The sequence below is a fragment of the Xenopus laevis genome, chromosome 3S (assembly GCF_017654675.1).
Source record: "Xenopus laevis strain J_2021 chromosome 3S, Xenopus_laevis_v10.1, whole genome shotgun sequence".
In the NCBI taxonomy this organism is placed as follows: domain Eukaryota; kingdom Metazoa; phylum Chordata; class Amphibia; order Anura; family Pipidae; genus Xenopus; species Xenopus laevis.
In genome coordinates, this window is record NC_054376.1 from 86,700,620 (window position 1) to 86,721,304 (window position 20,685).

At 36.4% G+C, this 20,685-nt stretch overlaps 1 protein-coding gene across 6 annotated transcripts in view; it reads left to right on the top strand.

Moving 5' to 3' along the window:
• Positions 1-20,685, top strand: part of osbpl8.S (oxysterol binding protein like 8 S homeolog) — a 94,596-nt gene that overhangs the window by 26,358 nt on the left and 47,553 nt on the right. For 5 of the 6 annotated variants that reach the window (XM_018255941.2, XM_041588596.1, XM_018255942.2 and 2 more), the window contains one exon: positions 10,980-11,114. In XM_018255941.2, coding sequence (XP_018111430.1) covers positions 10,980-11,114 — 135 coding nt within the window. Of the gene's footprint in view, positions 1-10,979; positions 11,115-17,900; positions 18,107-20,685 lie in introns of those variants that run through there. The other variant, XM_018255945.2, reaches the window with a different exon arrangement.

Sequence of the window (20,685 nt, forward strand, 5' to 3'; positions counted from 1 at the left end):
AAAAAGATAGGTGCACTTGATGGGTCGGACAGGTTTGGCATTGCTATTTACTTTCTGTAAGGGTCAGGATCCTCTTCATTCCTCTTTCCTCTACAGCAAACCAGTTTTGTCAAATTCAATTGCCACCCCCTCTTTTGGAGACAACAGACGTAGGCGGGTCAGGGCTGGGTATATAAGTACTGTACTTGCTGTGAGTTGGGCCAGGTTGGGAAAGTGGTTGGGTTGGCACGTTTAAACAAATCACTTCTGCTTCAAGGCAGTCTCTCTGATATACAGATATATTTTGTCTAACCTGTTTTTATACACTGGGTTGTTGGGAATTGATTTGACATGATTTTAAATATATTTATGTTCAAGTAACAGGGATTTTTAGCTTTACTTATTTTACAAAAAATATTTACGCATTAAATGTTATGGTTTTAGATAGGACCGAAAAATGAGAAAGATTAGATTTTACATTTAACTTGGAACTGATTTTTTTTTTTCAAACTTTACAGCTCCGCTACAAAACCAGTAGATGGAGCCATACACATTCATACATTATTTCTCCTTTCCCCATATTTATATGCTAGTCCTAGTTCCCTTGTTGCAGTTAAGTAAACGAGGGGTGTTAGGTCTTTGGATATGTTTTTTGTTTTGTGTGGGGTACTTGCCCATGATATAAATAATGTAGTTGTATCACAGGAAACCAGGCATACTGCTCCTGGTTTCCACATTCCATTTATGCACACAATAGATTTGTTGTGGTTTTTAAAAGGGTAACATGATATTTTCCAAGAAGGACTACTTACTTAATGATGAAATTATATTTCTTAGCAGTTATTTTTATTAATGTTCTAGCTTGAGTTTTACCACTATTCTTAGCAAGAAAACACAAACAATGGAAAGGTATTTGCAGAGAAGAAACTTTTTCTATTATGTATCTTCCTAATTTGGAGGAAAAAAAATCCAAAAATTGCATTTCATATTTAATATGGCAGTTTATTAAAGGACATGTAAACCCTACATTCTCCTACTATGTATATAGGTTGGGCACATCTCCCCACCTTATTTCTACTGCATATATCCCATTCATTCACACAATAACATTTTCCTAAAACAAATAGTAGCTTTCACTCCGTAACCATTTTCCCTCTGACACATCCTCATTGACATTTGCAAATAGCACGTGTGCCCTGTGAAGTCCATGCAATCAAGAATGCAGGCTTAAGATGGCCATAGATGCAAAGATCCGATCTTACGAATTATCGCACGATCGGACTTTCCCATCTCCCGACCCGCCACTAACCATTCAGATTAAAGTCTTACCAGTCAGATTAGTAAAAGAACAGATCAGCAATGTTCTGCCCCTGACGGCAATCGTACGATATCTATGTCCAACCAAAGCTAGTGACAGTATCCCACTGAAAATCGCATGATCAGCAATACGCGCAGAGATATTATCGGCAGCCGACAGAAATTTTCTAACCTGTCCGATCGACCAAACGACCAATCTCTGCCTGACGAAAAATGTCGGGACTCTCCACACACGGTTCGAAAATCGTACGAATCCTCGATTCGTACGATCAGATCTTTGCGTCTATGGCCAGCTTTACACATGCAGAACCCAATTTAATAAAGTTTTGCTTGGACTGAGCACTGTAATAGTTAAACTGAGCTCAGGAGGGGAGGTTAGGATTAAAAATAGGAGCAGGCAGGTAGATCCAGTAGGGAACCAATAATGCCATCTATTAATTGGCTGCTAGAATGGAGGGTGTGTTTTGTAATCTTAGATGAGAAGAAGTGAGCATGCTCAGTAGTCAGCAGCCAAAGTAATTCCCAAGGTAGGGGGGGGCAAGGTTAGAGGAGGAGATGGAATCCTACATAATTAAGGGGATGCTGCAGACTTACGATTAACCTTTTAATAACTGGATCGGCAGGTATTTTAGCCTAACAAACACAAATGTTCAAACTTTGCCTCCTAAAATTGCAAATATTAAAATGTTTGTGCAAAGGGTTAATACTGAAACCTTTTCGGCAGAACTTTAATGAAAAGACAAGCATTTTTGGGAAGTAAGCATTAGTGGAACATTCCTAAATAGGGCCTCTCAGTTACAGGTACTTTTGTTTAGAAACAGTTGAAAGTGGCAGGAAGAAGTTAATTTGAGAAGTGAAGCAAAGAAAGAGAACAGTGGACATGAGCCAGTGCACTGTCATTGTAAAAATCAAGTGGAAAAAGTCTGATCTGCTTGCAGTCAACACATATATAAAAATGGTATGTATGAATTTAAACAAATAGTACAGTAACTATTAACCTGCTTATGAAACTGTGCTACAAGTAGAGTGGCCTTGTTTGAGGGAATGATCTTGTTTGGCTTGTGTATGCTAAATGTTTAATATGGTAAATCATTGAAATGGTTAAACCTGGAAATATGCTTTGTGGCAAGTGCAGCGGCTATAAAGTTAAGATCCATCCTAGGGATTTATATTGATCCTCTGTAAATAGGTAAATGTCTTTAACCTGTGGTAGTCTGTGTAAATCGGAGTGTTTGAAAAGATGCTAGAAACTTTGCTTTATTATCCAACTTACCTTAGCACCTTAATGCCTAAAACACATTGTGAAAGGAAAGCATAAATTATTGCTCAGACACTCAGGGGGAATTCATAAAAGTGAAGGAAAATACAATCTCTATATTCATAAACAAAAATCTACCAAAATACTGACTCAACCACCACTTTTCATTTTTGGTGACAGAACAGTTTACAGACACTTTTATGACCAAAAAATATACAAAAACCAAGACAAAAACTTAATTTTTAACATTTTCTCCCAACATTTTTAAAATGGAGTTAAGATCAGTGTAACCACCTGTCCCTCCACTCTGCATTGTTTCCCCCAATCTCCATTCAATCCACTTTTAGGTGCAGTATGGAGGACTAATTAGCATATTCATGGGGATTAGCAGCCTATTATCAGGTTACAAACCCTAGTTTTTGTATAATCAGAAATGAATAACAATAGATTTATAAACAAGAAAACCATTATTAAAACCATTATGTTACATTTATTTACCTCATATTTGCAATATTTTGGTATTTGTTTGCCAAGTGAATGAGGCAATACAGTGGTGTGAAAAACTATTTGCCCCCTTCCTGATTTCTTATTCTTTTGCATGTTTTTCACACTTAAATGTTTCTGCTCATCAAAAACCGTTAACTATTAGTCAAAGATAACATAATTGAACACAAAATGCAGTTTTTAAATGAAGGTTTACGTTATTAAGGGAGAAAAAAAAACTCCAAATCTACATGGGCCTGTGTGAAAAAGTGATTGCCCCCCTTGTTAAAAAATAACTTAACTGTGGTTTATCACACCTGAGTTCAATTTCAAAGGTTATAAAGCCATTTCTAAAGCTTTGGGACTCCAGCGAACCACAGTGAGAGCCATTATCCACAAATGGCAAAAACATGGAACAGTGGTGAACCTTCCCAGGAGTGGCCGGCCGACCAAAATTACCCCAAGAGCGCAGAGACAACTCATCCGAGAGGCCACAAAAGACCCCAGGACAACATCTAAAGAACTGCAGGCCTCACTTGCCTCAATTAAGGTCAGTGTTCACGACTCCACCATAAGAAAGAGACTGGGCAAAAACGGCCTGCATGGCAGATTTCCAAGGCGCAAACTACTTTTAAGCAAAAAGAACATTAAGGCTCGTCTCAATTTTGCTAAAAAACATCTCAATGATTGCCAAGACTTTTGGGAAAATACCTTGTGGACCGACGAGACAAAAGTTGAACTTTTTGGAAGGTGCGCGTCCCGTTACATCTGGCGTAAAAGTAACACAGCATTTCAGAAAAAGAACATCATACCAACAGTAAAATATGGTGGTGGTAGTGTGATGGTCTGGGCTTGTTTTGCTGCTTCAGGACCTGGAAGACTTGCTGTGATAGATGGAACCATGAATTCTACTGTCTACCAAAAAATCCTGAAGGAGAATGTCCGGCCATCTGTTCGTCAACTCAAGCTGAAGCGATCTTGGGTGCTGCAGCAGGACAATGACCCAAAACACACCAGCAAATCCACCAAAATGAAGACTTTGGAGTGGCCTAGTCAAAGTCCTGACCTGAATCCTATTGAGATGTTGTGGCATGACCTTAAAAAGGTGGTTCATGCTAGAAAACCCTCAAATAAAGCTGAATTACAACAATTCTGCAAAGATGAGTGGGCCAAAATTCCTCCAGAGCGCTGTAAAAGACTCGTTGCAAGTTATCGCAAACGCTTGATTGCAGTTATTGCTGCTAAGGGTGGCCCAACCAGTTATTAGGTTCAGGGGGCAATTACTTTTTCACACAGGTTTGGATTTCTTTTCTCCCTAAATAATAAAAACCCTCATTTAAAAACTGCATTTTGTGTTTACTTGTGTTATCTTTGACTAATAGTTAAATGTGTTTGATGATCAGAAACATTTTGTGTGACAAACATGCAAAAGAATAAGAAATCAGGAAGGGGACAAATAGTTTTTCACACCACTGTATTAGTATTTTGACTAAATAATTATATTATACATCTTTATTTAAAGGTAAAGTAAAGCCAACCTGTCATATTTTAGTTTTGTACAAGTACACAACCCATTCCCACAACTACAAAAAGGATATAGTTGTGGGAGCTACAACAGGGAGCTGGCCACTGCTCCTGTATAAACTATAACAAGGGAAAGTTGTGCTCCCCACTAAATTTTAAAAACATTTTTCAGTAGCAGTATGCAAAAAATGTCTCAATGTCTTAAATATATTGATAATGGGTTGAGTGCAGAGGTCCTCTTGTATTTGTCTATATGTATTTTGTAGTCACAGCCTCATTGCACCCCCGACCTTATGGTTTTAAAAATTAGTGGTGAGCACAACTTTCCCTTGTTTGTCATTGTAGTGCCCTGGCTGGAATCAAACTCAGGAGGACCCCAGATTTGTGAGGCAGTAGTGCTACCCACTGAGCCACCATGCTCAAATTATTTATGCTTATGTGGCCCTCGGAGTTCCCTGGCCACATCTTTGATTACAATGTCTCATTTTCCAGTAGTTATAATTTTGTGGTCTAATCTACAATCTAAATACAAATGGAACAGCTCTAGGAGTGTTTTTTTTAATATGTCAAGTTCTAAGCTCTCTCTCTGCAGGGTTCCCTTGGAGCTCACCTGTCACAGAAAGTGATTGCCATGTCACATAAGTAATCTATGCAGATGCATGTATTAACAAAGACGGGTTTTTTATTTTTTATTTAGAAAATTATGATCATAAAATTGATGAGCCACCATACCATGTCAAGGTAAAACCCATATGGCGGTCTCAAACTATTTAACTATGGTCATAATACTCAATTGCTAAAGCCTGCCGGCATAAAAGCATTACCTGAAATAAAGGTCTCCCGACCTGGGCATTGGTTTCAATAAAAAGGGCTTATTCCTCCCCCCGCCATTAGCTTTCAAAGGAGAGAGATAACCTAGACCACAGCATTGCTTCCATGAGATTAATCCTCCCTTGCTTGTGGCTTTTAAGAGAGAGAGAGAGAGAGAGAGAGAGAGAGAGACTGCCCAGACCAACACCCATTTCCTAAGGCATGGGGCCCACCATTTAAAGGGACGGGTGTGGGGTGCTACAACCACATGGAAGCCTGGCCATTGCCACAACTACAAAGCTGCCCAGCAGTGTTGACCCAACATTTAGCTATTTCACTTCTGTTCCCAGCAGCCATCTTGCAGATCAGTGAGCAGCCCATACACACTGGAAGCTTAACTGGGATCTTGCATTAGTGCATATGTTCCTAGGTGAGATAAATAAAGTGAATGGATGTGTGGTAAAGCATATGTTCTGCCATATTGGCCTTGTAAAGTGGCAGGGAATCTCTTCACAGGTTTAGGAACAGCTAAAGTCAAATTCAGAAAAATATCTGTAAAATGTTGTTTGAAATGTCATGCGAAAGACTAAATCTGAAAACTGATACGTTTTTAAGACAAATTTACAAATTTTCTCTCAAAAACTTCACTTTTGTGACCCCCCCACTTATTGGTTTTGAAAACCATGACTGAACTCACAAATGTCATTGAATTCATTAAAAAATCAGAATGTAAAAAGTATGAACAAAAAAAAAAGCCCTGAACGATAGATACAATTAAAAATATGAATACTTCTAAAAAAAATATTTCAAACTATTCCCAATGAAAAAAAATCCAAAACCTCTGAAAGACAATTAATTTAAAGCGTTCCAATAAGATCAGTGCAAGCTTCCACTTACTTCTACAGCCTTGTGTCAAATTATACTTAGCAAAGTTTTGCATTAGATGTTTTCCTGGTTTTTACACTAGGGGGCACATTTAATAAGCTCGAGTGAAGGATTCGAAAGTAAAAAAACGTTGAATTTTGAAGGTTTTTTTGGGTACTTCGACCATCGAATAGGCTTCTTCGATCTTCGACTACGACTTCGAATCGAAAGATTCAAACTAAAAATCAATCGAGTATTCGACCATTCGATAGTCGAAGTACTGTACTACCTACTTCGGCACTTTAAACCTACCGAGCTTCAATGTTAGCCTATGGGGACCTTTTTTGATCGAAGGAAAATCCTTCGATCGATCCTTTGAATCGTTCAACGATTTTTCCTTCGATCGTTCAATCGAAGTATTTGCGGTAAATCCTTCGACTTCGATATTCGAAGGATTTTACTTCGATTGTCGAATAAAGTTATTGATAACTTTGTTTTTCAATGGGCAGGTAAGGGTTGGGTGCTGGTTCCAGTGTCCAACCATAGTTTGTAGAGATTTTTGGGTCTATAACCCTACCCCCCGATAATTCGAAATGTATGGGGGATGGGGGTTTAAACAGTTATCACTAGTATGGAGGAGTTTGAACTGCGACCTGCCTAAACCCACATCTAAACATAATTTATATGTTACTACATTTTTGAGTGACACTAATTTTACCTGAAAGTAGTACCATTTATTTATACAATGAATATGTGCCGATATTAGTGTTTCTACCTTGAAAATATGGAAATGTTGCTTCAGTTTGGAAATAGCGTATATTTGTTGATGCATATTTCAAACAAAAATAGTAACTGGAGAACTTCATGACATGGAAAATTTTGAGAAGATTTGAATGCACAAATAATGTTTCAGACCCCATACATAGCAATTGGTGCCATGTATTTATTTCCATGGCAACATGTTACATTTTTAATGATAATGTTCCAAGTGCCGGAGGGTACGAAACACGTAAGCTTGGCCATGTGGGGTCAGTATGTACCAATTTTTAATGTGAATATTAATAAATAATTGATTTTTACTACAAATAAGCCTTGGGACCTATATCTTTTGATATATTTTTTGCATCACGTGTATTAATGGTCAATTTTGTTTTTTTAACATTTCAGGATTAATGATGTCATTTTTATTTTTTCAACATAAGCAAAATAATTGGCATTGATGCTGACTATATTTTGTCTATATTTTTTTAAAACTTTCTTTTTATGTCTAAAATTCATATCTATTAAAGGGCACCAATCATAAATAAAATCATTTACTAAGTAAATACACTATGTGAAAGTTCAAGAAATCTGATTTTTAAAACAGTTAGAATTGTTTGTACAATGTAAATCATCAGCTCACTATACCTTCTGTAAGATCTCCCCTATCTCTACTGCAGGTCTAGCTGAGGCAGACATCTTGGATTTCACTGGCTCCTCCTACCTTCCCAGCCAACTGTAGCTCTGAAATCTCGCACATGCTCAGTTGAAATTCCTTGGTTGCTTATCAACCCTTCTAAGCTATTTTAAAATCAGCCAAACCTCTGTGTTAGCGTCTGTTCAGCAGTGCCCTTCATTTGCATAATAACATCACCAGCAGGGGACAAGATAGGGAAATCTTGTGATACTTCTAGTGGAGGAGTTTACTAAAACAAGGCATCCTGGGTAGAATACTCAAGGCAGTGCTACAATCTGAGCATGCTCCTGAAATTTGCATGTTGTAGTCTCTGTTATAGTCTCAGTATGGACTCCCTCAGTGAAAGAACCCATTTGACAAAGTAAGAGATTTTTAAAAAACTGCAGGTTTTTTATCCAAAAAACTATATATGTAGTTTGATTAAACGTGTTTAGGTTGTACTGGTCAGATTGTTAATATGTGTTTGATTTTGTCTGTGATAGGTGCCCTTTAAACTAGCTCTGATTATTGGGATTTACCAAGTATAAAAATAAATATTATAAGCTTTCTATAAACAAATGACATACTATCTACTATTGCTAGTAACATTACTACATCATACAACCAGCACAGTAGATATGCTTATGTATTTGTTAGTGCTACACTTCAAACTCGAGAGTTGGAAACCAGATTCTCCTGAGACAAAAGTCATAAATCTAAACATAGACTGATTGTGTTGCTTTAGTTTAATTACCGGGCTAAGAAAGTTGTGCTGCTGAAGGTATAAGGTATGTAATCAGTAATAACAGAGTCTAACCGAAAAATTTGCAAAACACATTTAAGTCAAAGGGCGGCAAAATCTTTTACTCGTGACAATTTTTACACACGTGAAAATTTTTTCTCACTCCAAATGCATTAGAGTCAATTTTCTTGTGGTGATTTTTTTTTGTCTTACCAACTTTTTTTTCTCTTTTTAAAATACATTAAAGTCAATGGGTGTTTTTTCTTATGGTGACTTTTGTTTGTCTCCGCAACAATTTTGCCTTGGCTACTTTTTTGTCGCAGAGAATCTTTTCACAGTTAATTTTTGCCTCCGTTTCGCAAAAAAATTTGCAGATGTCGAAATCACAAATTTGCCATGAATCCATGCCTGGTGAAAAATGTGCTCATTAGTACATGTACTAAATTCATTTTGACCTTGCGTTCTTTGAATATGGTAACTGTTAAATATTGTTGTAAAAATAGTTTAATTTTTAATTCTACCAACTTTAAATTAAACAAACTTGCTATTTACTGTATGTTATTTTATGCAATGATTAACCCTTTTTATCCACAACATTTTCTGTTTTCCTATGACATATATGACTGGCAATGTTTCAGCATTCTGTTCTCTTCACTTTTGGACCTTTTACTGAAAGACTATATAGTGATGTAATTTGTGTTACATGAAATTATATATTCCCTCTTGTGCAGTATGAGGATATTAGAAGTCACCTCACGACCTGTATAAAATTACAGCCTTCAGCCTCATTCCTTTATGTGGCCATGGAACACTTTTAAGATCCTAGTATTTTACAGTAGGGGAAAAAGTATTCCCTATATAAATTTACAGCATCTTATCTCCCACATGCTATAAGATCAACACCATGATTTTGAATTCCTCTAAATATATACTGCAGAAAACCATGTATTTTTAGAATATATTTGTGAAATATTTAAAGCAGAACTAAACACTAAACAACTTTATATTCTATATATACATGTCTGTCCCTAAGCTCATATAACTGACGGCAGCCCAGAGCATGTGCTGTGAATCAACAGAAAAGAAGATGGGGAGTTTCTGGGGCATCTTTACCATTAAAGTGCTGTAAATTCCTTCGTTAAAAATTAGTTCCACTTGAATATATATTTCTGTTTATACAATGATCCCAAACGGCAGACCTTTAAAATCAAGTGAAAATTGGCAGCATCTCCCACATTTTATTTGAAACAAATTTGAGCTATCCTAAATATTAATGCCACAAGTCTTCTGAAATGTTTGATATCTCATATGCATTTGATTACTGTAATTATGGGGCAGATTTATCAAGGGTCAAATTTCGAGTTCATGGGAGTTTGTAAAAACTCCCATAAACTCCCATGAACTCGAAATTGGAAAAAAAATGACCAGTCGAACTTTTTTCTAAAAAAGCGAATTTTTCAAATTCGGGTGATTGGGAATCGACCCGCAAACTCTAATTGAATTCGAATCAAATTAGACTAGAGTTTTTTCACCAAAAAAACTCTATTTTCAGGATGTCTCCAAACAAATCCAAATTGATTTCAGGACTTTCCCATAGGCTAAAACATAAATTCGGCAGGTTTAAGGTGGCGAAATTTATATTACATTTTTTTTAAAAAACTCAAATCGAATTTTAACTATTCCCTAGTCGAATTAAATTACAATAAACTCAAAAATTCTAATTTTTAAATTTGAATTTGAAATTCGAATTTTCACTTCGAACCTTAATAAATCTGCCCCTATGTGTCATGTAGAAATTGCAAATTATTGACTTTGCATACATAATTTTTATAGGCAAAAGAAATTAATCAAGAACAAATCAGAATGCAGTACAATTACTTGATATTCGTTATAATAATTCAAAGCAAAAAACATCCAACAACCAGACAGCATTTTAAGCTGCAGGTTTTAAAGAGCCAGTATAAGAAGGCTAATAATTTAAAAACCAAACAAAAGAAATAATTACCTTTTTAATGAAAAATGAGAGGAAAAGCCCTGGACTTAATTTTAAATATATCCTGTGGAAAGAAAGGGACTTATTTTTAAATAAATGCACTCCCATTGTATAGCACTGATTAATGTAACAGTTTAAAAATAAAATGTGTCTTTAAAATGAATACTCTCTGTGCATTGGCAAAAATGGCTCTAATTGCAGGCATATGTTATTTGTCCTGTAATCTCATCACCTAGTCTGGTTCTTTTTTTTTCTTTTTTTAATAAAACAAAAGGTGCAGTCCATTTGCCTCACAACCCCTATATTTTGGCTCATGTTAAATGAGCATTTCTATGTAGACCTATATCCCTGATCATTAAAATAAAATATAATGGTAGAGAAAACATGATTTAAAACTGTTAAAAGTAGCATTAGTTTGTACATGTGTCGGTGCTATTGCTTGGATTTGATTTGAAAAAGCATAATCGTATATATAGATAAAGCATGTGTATTTATAGCACTGGAATGGTACACATTCTATACATATTTACAGTTTTAATATTTATATGTTTCAATCATTTATTTACATTTATAGATCCTGTAGCAAATAGTGAGTCCCCGCTGAGCCAACCAGCAAAGATGAGCCAACGCCAAGGTAAAGATGCATACCTTTCTCCAACCAAAGATTTGGTCCAGGCTACACTCAGTCCCGGCATTATCCACAGCCATGGTAAGAACTAGTCTCCTTGGGTTTTTTTTCTACTTAAGTCTACTTATGAATATACTTTTCCAGATTGTATAATAAGCTTGCAAATTAGATAAAGTAATCTAATCACAAAATAGCATCTGTAAGCTTTTTCTTAGACAAATAGTATTATTTTCCCTGTTCTGGGTGTGGGCTATGTTAGCCTGCAACTCTGGTGGAGTACACTATTTTTGTAGGTGTAATTTAAGCCTCCCATGTTGCTGGACAGTAATTGCCAGAATACCATGACGTATATATTGCATGAAGCTGGAAGCTATGATTCAGCAGCATCTGGGCTAAAAACACTGTTCAATATATTTATTTTTAAAGGTATAGGATCAGTGTCATTCATTTAAAAATTGATATTGTATATTACATGACATGTTTCATGGCTGATTAGTATTGAGTTTGGCTACTTTATACATTTTAACATTAAGGAGCAGATTAATCAAAATGTGAGTTCAGATTTTATTAAATTAAAACTTGCATATGTTCTATTCATTGCTATGGAATTTTTGGATTCTTATTTATAAAATGGTGAGTTCTAATTTTTACCCATTGATAAATATCATTCTAAAAATCCCATAGGAATCAATAGAACATGGGTGAATTTTTATTTATTAAAATCTGAACTCACATTTTGATAAATCTGCCCCTAAATCTGATGGTCTACACAGCATGCGTTTACTCTGTCTAGTAAATGGTTGTTTATTAGCTTACTGTATCTCTTCTTGAAGGGGTTGTTCACCATCAACACTTTACAGTTCAGTTGGTTTCAGATTGTGCACCAGCAATACAATTTTTCGAATTACTTTCTAAAATAAAAACATTTTTTCACCTTTTAAAGCAGCTCTTTGAGGGGGGTATATAGTTTATAATGTACCCCCTACTGTAATTTATAAAGATATTATATGTCATCGAGGAGTTATGTGACCATATAAAAGCACAAGGCTGCAGACCGAGTGCTTTTATACAGTTCACATAACTCCGAGGTAACTTTTGATATCTTTATAAATTTCTAGTAGGGGGTACATTATGCATTATAATCTACTTTTTGTGGGGGGTCGGAGTCAAAATTCTGGTCGCCGGCGTCAAATTCGGATGCCCAGCGTCAAATTCAAATGTGCTGCGTCAAATTCGGCAGCCTGGGGCCCCTGTTACAAATGGCGCGTTCTGACATCAGAACGCGCCGTTTATAAGGATATAATTTACAGTCTGGTCCCATAGGGAAATTACCAGACTGTAGATTATAAATGGATACATTTAGTTGATACATTTTTTATCTTTGGCCCTGTTGAGCAAAATCCCTGAGTTTCATTAAAAACAGCTGTTCGAATTGATAAAATAGTTGCTAATATTCCCCCACAGATGCTGCTGACTAGCTGAAACTAAATTTATCAACTAATATAGCAAATTGTAACCGTTTAGGTTAACGTTTAGGTTAACTGCTTCTGGATCATTGAGCTTCCAGTCTGAGACACTAGAGACAAGAACATTTAACTTTAAACTTAGCTTGTGGGCAAATGGTAAAAAATAAAAGAAGAGAAGAAAAATCTATTGAAAAAAGACTTTGTTTATGGTGAAAAATTTGAAACAACTGAAAAAAAGTGTTTGGAAGGTGAACAACCTCTTTAAACCAGAAATGCAGTAGTAAAATGGGTAGTAAAATGGGTAGTAAAATGGGTGCAGTTTGTGCTTTCAAGGTTATTGGTGTGCACAACCTTCAGCTGGTCCCAGTGGTTTCCAGTACATTGTACTTAATGTATGGTTGAGCAGGTGGTAAGTACAGTGCTCATAATCTTGTGCCTAATGCTATTTGTACAGGGATTGTAGATTTGTATAGATTAATGGACACATCAATATTGGTCCATTTTCTCTCCCAACACTGTTGCGCAAAAGGAGATCCTGTATATCCACAGTGTTTGGTGTGAATTGCAATTAAGAGTCTCTCTGTATGGCTTTTTGTGTTTTATACTGCTTTGGATAGACTTTAGTCTTTTTGTTGCTTTAAGTTGAAGGGGCAGTTCACATTTTAGTTTACTATTCATATGTTGTGGAATGGCCCATTCTAAGGAACATTTCATGTAGTCTTCATTGTTCAGCCTCTTTATTATTATCATTATTATCATGTCTTTAAAAGCTTCCCTATAAAAATCAGATCATTAAACAGTCCACGTGTAAATCTGTTGCATGTAAAATATACTTTTCTTGTAGTATGTGCCATTGGATAATACCACATGGCCATTTTAAGTACTAAGGACTGCACCCTGATGAGGCACTGTACTCTCACAAACCAAGCAAATGTATACATTTTAGATTACATCAGCCAATTGATGGACAGAGCTCTGCCTTTTATTTCAACACTTCTTCCTGTTACAGTTAGAGCTGCATTATTTCCTGTCACGTGATCTCTGAGGCAGCACACAGAAATTCACAAAATGGTGACTCAAGGTATAAGATGTGAAAAAGTAATGTTTACTGATTTATATGTCAGTTTGGTAAGATTATGTAACAGGTCACTTATTATGCTATAAATTATCAGTTGGTTGAATATTAATTCTGAACGTATAGTTTTCATTTAATCGTATCTACAGTTAGGCCCATAAATCTTTGGACAGAGACAAATTTTTTCTAATTTTGGTTCTGTACATTACCACAATGAATTTTAAATGAAACAACTCAGATGCAGTTGAACTGCAAACTTACAGCTTTAATTCAGTGGGTTGAACAAAAAGATTGCATAAAAATGTGATGAACTAAAGCCTTTTTTTGACACAATCACTTCATTTCAGGGGCTCAAAAGTAATTGGACAAATTAAAAAACTGAAAATAAAATGTTAATTTCTAATACTTGGTTGAAAACCCTTAATGACAGTCTGAAGTCTTGAACTCATGGACATCCCCAGATTCTGGGTTTCCTCCTTTTTAATGCTCTGCCAGGTCTTTACTGCAGCGGCTTTCAGTTGCTGTTTGTTTGTTGGCCTTTCTGTCCGAAGTTTAGTCTTTAACAAGAAAAATGCATGCTCAATTGGGTTCAGATCAGGTGATGGACTTGGCTATTCAAGAATATTCCACTTCTTTGCTTTAATAAACTCCTGGGTTGTTTGGCTGTATGTTTTGGGTCATTATGAAATGCCTTCCAATCAATTTGACTGCATTTAGCTGGATTTGAGCAGACAGTGTCTCTGAACACCTCAGAAATCATTTGCTGCTTCTGTCCTGTGTCACATCATGGATAAACATTAGTGTCCCAGTGCCACTGGCAGCCATGCACGCCCAAGCCATCACACTGCCTCCGCTATGTTTTATAGATGATGTGGTATGCTTTGGATCATGAGCTGTTCCACACCTTCTCCATACTTTTTCTTGCCATCATTCTGGCAGAGGTTGATCTTGGTTTCATCTGTCCAAAGAATGTTTTTCCAGAACTGTTCTGGCTTTTTAGATGTTTTTAGCAAAGTCCAATTTAGCCTTTCTAGCCTAATGTGCACATCTGAATGATGCACATGCTAGCCAGTGGGAGGGAGGGTACCTGCGTGCTATCTCCCTTACTGTCCCTCATGAATACAGTGCTGCCGAACACAGTCAGCAGTGTTTAATTAAGAGCACACAGAACATGCAACTGCCGCTATATAGAGTGCAGAGACCTGAGGCTATTTGTTTGAAGCTGGTAGGCAGGGTTCAAATTGCAAAAGGGTGGCAGGTTATGCCCGTTTTTGCAAGTTACACCCTGTCTTCAGTTTCTGAATAAGCTATTTTGTGTATCAATTTGTAGAAGAGTGGTGTACTGTGTTAGCCATAGTTTAGAAAAAAAGGCATGTGACATGATAACCATTTATTGGCTAACTTATATATCTAAGAATGTAAGCATTTGAGAGAAAACAATAGAAATTGCCAGTGCTCCTGTGTTGGATGTTATCTGATCTTTTTGAGCTACTGTAATTTCTTGGGTTGCATTGAATCATATAGCAACATAAAAACAAGTAGAGACCTGAATCAATTTAATTATCATATTAATTCAGTTGTCATACTACAGACTGTAAAGAAAACACCATACAATAAAAAGATATGAAAATTCTAACCATAGGATGAGGTTAATAAACTTGGATTTTAAATCTGGTGTAAAGTGATTGTGCCATGTGCAAATAGTTAGAAAGCCATTATGATCAGTGGAATGATTTTATTAAAGTAATGATGTTGCACAATAATTACTAATCTAATTTCCATGTAAGTATTTTGCCCATATTTTTCTTTTTTAATGTATTTGTTGCTGCCAAAAGTAGCTGGTATAAAGGAAAAAACTTTGTGATCTAGAAAGGTTTAGGGATACAAGTTCATTACTAATTTTATATTTGATATACTTTAGAAGAAAGTTATTTTAACCATATAAATGCTGATAAATGTTGCCTAGTTTTGTGAAAAAAAGGTTTTAGATCTAAAGAAATGAGTGTAAAATTTAGTACAAAAATGTTGCTGCATTTAAAAAAACGATTAAAAAATAACACGGCTGTTTAACTAAGTGTGAGATTACATGGTATAAAGTGCTGATATTTAAGTGCCGTTTAGAATTGTGGCGTATAGTGTAATGTATGCTATCTTCGTGAGTAGGCCAAAATTAAGAAATTGTGAAGGACCATTAGTCATTTTTTTCTGTGATTAGTAAACTCTAAATCATTGTCCCTTCCTAACTATTAGGCATGATATGTCACACTATCTGATTATTATTATTATTATTACTACCCTATTTTTGTAAGCATGACCCAGTTGACTTTTTTATCTCTGTGGTGTTACTGAAGCACTTAAGGTAGCATGCCACACAGCTACTCAGATAGGATGTCTGTACTTTCCACTTTTACAGTACTGGAACGCCGCATTCCACATTGTTATGATATCATTATGCAAGCAAGGCCTTTTGGCATAAATACTAGCTATGAGCAGCTTCTTTTACTTTCTCTTTCCATGATTACATTCCTAATTAGTGAATAGTTTTATAAACAACTGGTTTGTGTATGGTTGCATACAGTAAAGAAAGAAACGGCATACCTCAACCTTACCAGATTAAACAAGTAAAAGGCATACCTTATCCATTCCAAATTAAACAAGTAAAAGTCATACTTCACTTTACCAGATTAAACCAGTAAAGGCTCCTTATATCTAGTATACTTGTTTGTTGGGTAGTTTTTACGACCAATAAATCTTAAAAATTTCTACAGGAAACCATAGCTGCTAGCCAAGTACATGTGTACAGCTCAGTATTCTTTGTCATTATGGACTCCTACACCAACAATAGTCAGTGTGGGGTGTTTATAATCACAGGGCAAACCAGTCAATAATTCGCTTTCTTCTGTCAGCTGTAGGTAGGGCAATGAAAGCAATCACTGATTGGTTGCTATGTGTTACTGCCTTGGTGCAAATTTGCCATTTGTTTATAAATGAGCCTATCATCTGAGCTCTGTTTCCAAAGGATTATAAGGACCTCAGGGGGCGTCTAATCGGTGTTGTGCTTTCCAGGTTGACAGCACACCACTGACAACGGCTTCCTATTTTCTTGAACGGGAAATGCACATGTCTGTGGCAGGTGCCTCTGCTAGTAGTAAATTAATAAGTCAGGATGTATATCTGCCTACTGGTAGGATTGTTAAAGGGGTGGTTCACCTTCAAACAATTAGTTGTTTTCAGATAGATCACCAGAAATAATGACTTTTTCCAATACTTTCTAGTTTCTATTTGTGTAAAGTATCATTTTTCACCTTCTAAAGCAGCTCTGGCAGAAGGGGGTCACCGACCCCCCAAACTGTTCTAAATTGATACATTTAGTTGATACATTTCTTATCATTGTCCCTAGTGAGCAGAATCCCTGGGTTTCATTACAGGCAGCTGTTAGAATTGATACAATAGTTGCTAATACTCCAGAGATGCTGCTAAAAAAATCAACTAAGGGCATGCCTACATAACAGATTCCGCCGCGATCCGACACGCTGCACAAAATTGCAGGCGTCACGTCGGATGCAACGGAAATAAGGTAAGTAATGCCAGTGTCGGATCATGTCGCATTGTAGATGAATGCAACACGACTGTCGGATGCAGACTGCATGCGACACGATTCGACAATTGAATTACTTACCTTGTTTTCTTCGCATCCGATGTGACGCCTGCGATTTTGAAAAACTCTATGCCATATATTACTCTATATATTATATATTATATATATATATATATATATATATATATATATATATATATATATATATATATATATTTTTTCTTTTTTTTTTTCTTTTATCTATCTAGAAGCGGGTCGTCTTTAGATTAGTTGAAGCTTATATTACATTGTAATTTTCGTGATAGTTCCCTTTTTAAATATATACCAGTTCTTTTTATATACACTAAGAGAACAACAGTGTTTTCACTTGTGTGTGTGTGTATAAATAATTAAGAAAATGTTCATAACCAAAGCGTCCATGCTTTCCGATCAACCAAGACCATCTATAAAAAAAAATTCCTTCACATATTGCTTTCAGCATGGTGTTCATCCTACTGCTGCCTGCTTCACTGTCAATTTATATATTAGTAATGTGTGAAAGGAAGAAAATGTGACTTCAGAAGCGCTGTATCTGACCTTTTTGCCCTTTTAAGCTTGTTCTGAAGCACCGTCATGTAAATGCAGCCTGGCTTATTGGCTAGGAAATGTGAGCAGAGACGAGCCACTTATCTAGGTTGGGAGGGGCCAGTGAAGAGAACAGGGAGCTGAGTGTCTACAGAGTAAAATCATAGCCGTAATCACACAGACCTGAGGCTTGATAGTTTCTTCTCCTTCAAATGCCTCTCCATGGTAATCTGCCCAGCTCTTTAGATGAATAAATACTGGAGAAGGAATTAATTCCAGGAATGCATACCTCTGCAGAGTGAGAGCACTACATTAGCAACAGGAATACCCTTATGTTTGGATTCAGTGAGTCAAGCTGCTAAAACTGAAGGCAAGTATATAGCTAGAACAGCTTGTTGATTCAGCATTGTCTGCTTTTTTCCAACAAAGCTGCAGTGTATTCATTTGCTTGCGAGAAGGGATTTTAGTTGTTTGTTGTGCATGGTGGTTTGTGTGTTAAACTAAATTACAGGTTCCTTTTTTCCAGTCTGTGTAGGATTATGTGCTTTACAGCTGAACTGTCAAACACCCTTATAAATAATATGGACTGACAACAAGCTAAGAAGATTTTGCAGGACTTGGTGTTATGTCCATAAGTTAAAACAAATATGGTGGTCTTTGGTCCAAGATCACTAAGACTCACTGGCACATGATTATGTGGTAGCATTGTAGAGTAATGGTCACCACAAGTTTGTTTTCATCAAGCTTATTATTAAGGATGCTTAACACAGGAAAGCAAAAGGTAGAAAAATCTCTTCTAGACTTTATTAAGATGAGTTTAGTAAAAGAATACTGTTGTACACCAACCTATAGGCATTAACCAAATGGGTTTAATTTAGATGGTTATCCACCTGTTTGGTGATTTGGCCAGTCTGATTTTTATTCCAGAGAGTTTTATTCATGTTTACAGAGGTTCATTGTTTGTTTTGATCTTTAGTGCAGCCCACAATAACAGTAAGCTGCTAGACAGGTAAACTCTATATCAAGTTAAATCCAATGTTACATTTTATCTAAGTCAGTAAAATATGTCTTGCTAGCAGATTGCTGTTACTAAACCTCTCTCACAGTGTGGACCGTTTTGTATTCATTGGATGCTGCATGTGCTTTTGACGTATCTCTCAAGCTGTGTAGCTGTCAGTACTCTTTTGCGGTCTCCGTATCAATTGCAGCTGTCACTGAAGAGATTTTCAATTAAGTCCATTTTTATGCTTAATAGAAAATAGATAATCTTCTTCCCTGTTATGCTTGTGACTGGGTTATCTCGAGGCATGTAGCCATTATGCTCTTTAATATTAATATTGTGCAGTCTTTGGTTGACTTGTTGCACTGATATATACTTTTAGACCATTTATTTATTTAGCAAAATGCTGTCCATTCACATAATTTATGAACAGTAAGGGGCAGATTTATCTACGGTCGAGGTGAATTTTCGAATGAAAAAAATTTGAATTTCAAGCTATTTTTTGTGTACTTCGAAAAGTTCAAATTCAATAAGAATTTGAAAAAATTTCAACCATTCTTCATCTAAAACCTGCTGAATTGCTGTAGCCTATGGGGACCTCCTAGTACCTATTTGGAGTCAATTGGTGGACTTCGATCGAATGCGCTATTCCTTTGATTTGTATGATGCGAAATCGGCCGAATACGGACCTATTCGACCCAAAAAAAAAAAAAACCTTCGAAGTAAAGGGATACTGTCATGGGGAAAAAAATTTTTTTCAAAATGAATCAGTTAATAGTGCTGCTCCAGCAGAATTCTGCACTGAAATCCATTTCTCAAAAGAGCAAACAGATTTTTTTTATATTCAATTTTGAAATCTGACATGGGGCTAGACATATTGTCAATTTCCCAACTGCCCCTGGTCATGTGACTTGTACACTGATAAAATTCAATCACTCTTTACTGCTGTACTGCAAGTTGGAGTGATATCACCCCCCTCCCTTCTCCCCCCCCCCCCCCCAGCAGCCAAACAAAAGAACAATGGGAAGGTAACCAGATAGCAGCTCCCTATCACAAGATAACAGCTGCCTGGTAGATCTAAAAACAACACTCAATAGTAAAACCCATGTCCCACTGAGACACATTCAGTTACATTGAGAAGGAAAAACAGCAGCCTGCCAGAAAGCATTTCTCTCCTAAAGTGCAGGCACAAGTCACATGACCAGGGGCAGCTGGGAAATTGACAAAATGTCTAGCCCCATGTCAGATTTCAAAATTGAATATAAAAAAATCTGTTTGCTCTTTTGAGAAATGGATTTCAGTGCAGAATTCTGCTGGAGTAGCACTATTAACTGATGGGTTTTGAAAAAAAGATGTTTTCCGATGACAGGATTAGGGGTGGGCGAATTTGACCCGTTTCGCCAAAAATTCGCCGCTGGGCGAAATGTCGCAGACGCCCATACAAGTCTATGGGCGTCATTTTTCCGGCGAAACAAGGCGAAAAAATTCGCCCATCCCTAGACAGGATACCTTTAATTTCTGTCTTTTTCAATTCAAATTTCGAAGTTTTTTCAATTCGAAATTCGACCTTTGATAAATATGTCCCTTAATGTCAAGGAGAGAATATCCTTCTCACCACACCAGGAGGCAATCAAGGTTAAGATCGAAAGGGCACATTTTAAAAATATTTAAATTTTTTTTTAATTTTTTTTTTTTAAACTGATTTAAAATGCCAGTTTAGAACTCGTTGCTCCACAATGCTTCACAGAACCCCGTTTTCAGTTAACTTAATCTTCCACGCCAAAGTTAAATAATTAGCACCTCCCAGGACCTACTTCCAGGCACATAGTTGATCCCATTTTCCTCTCTGCCTTCTTGTTATTTAGCCCTGTGCATAGTTAGGGGATAGCTACTCCATTGGTATCACAGAATAATCAAAAAAACAAAGGGCACCTCCCACTTTGAATTGT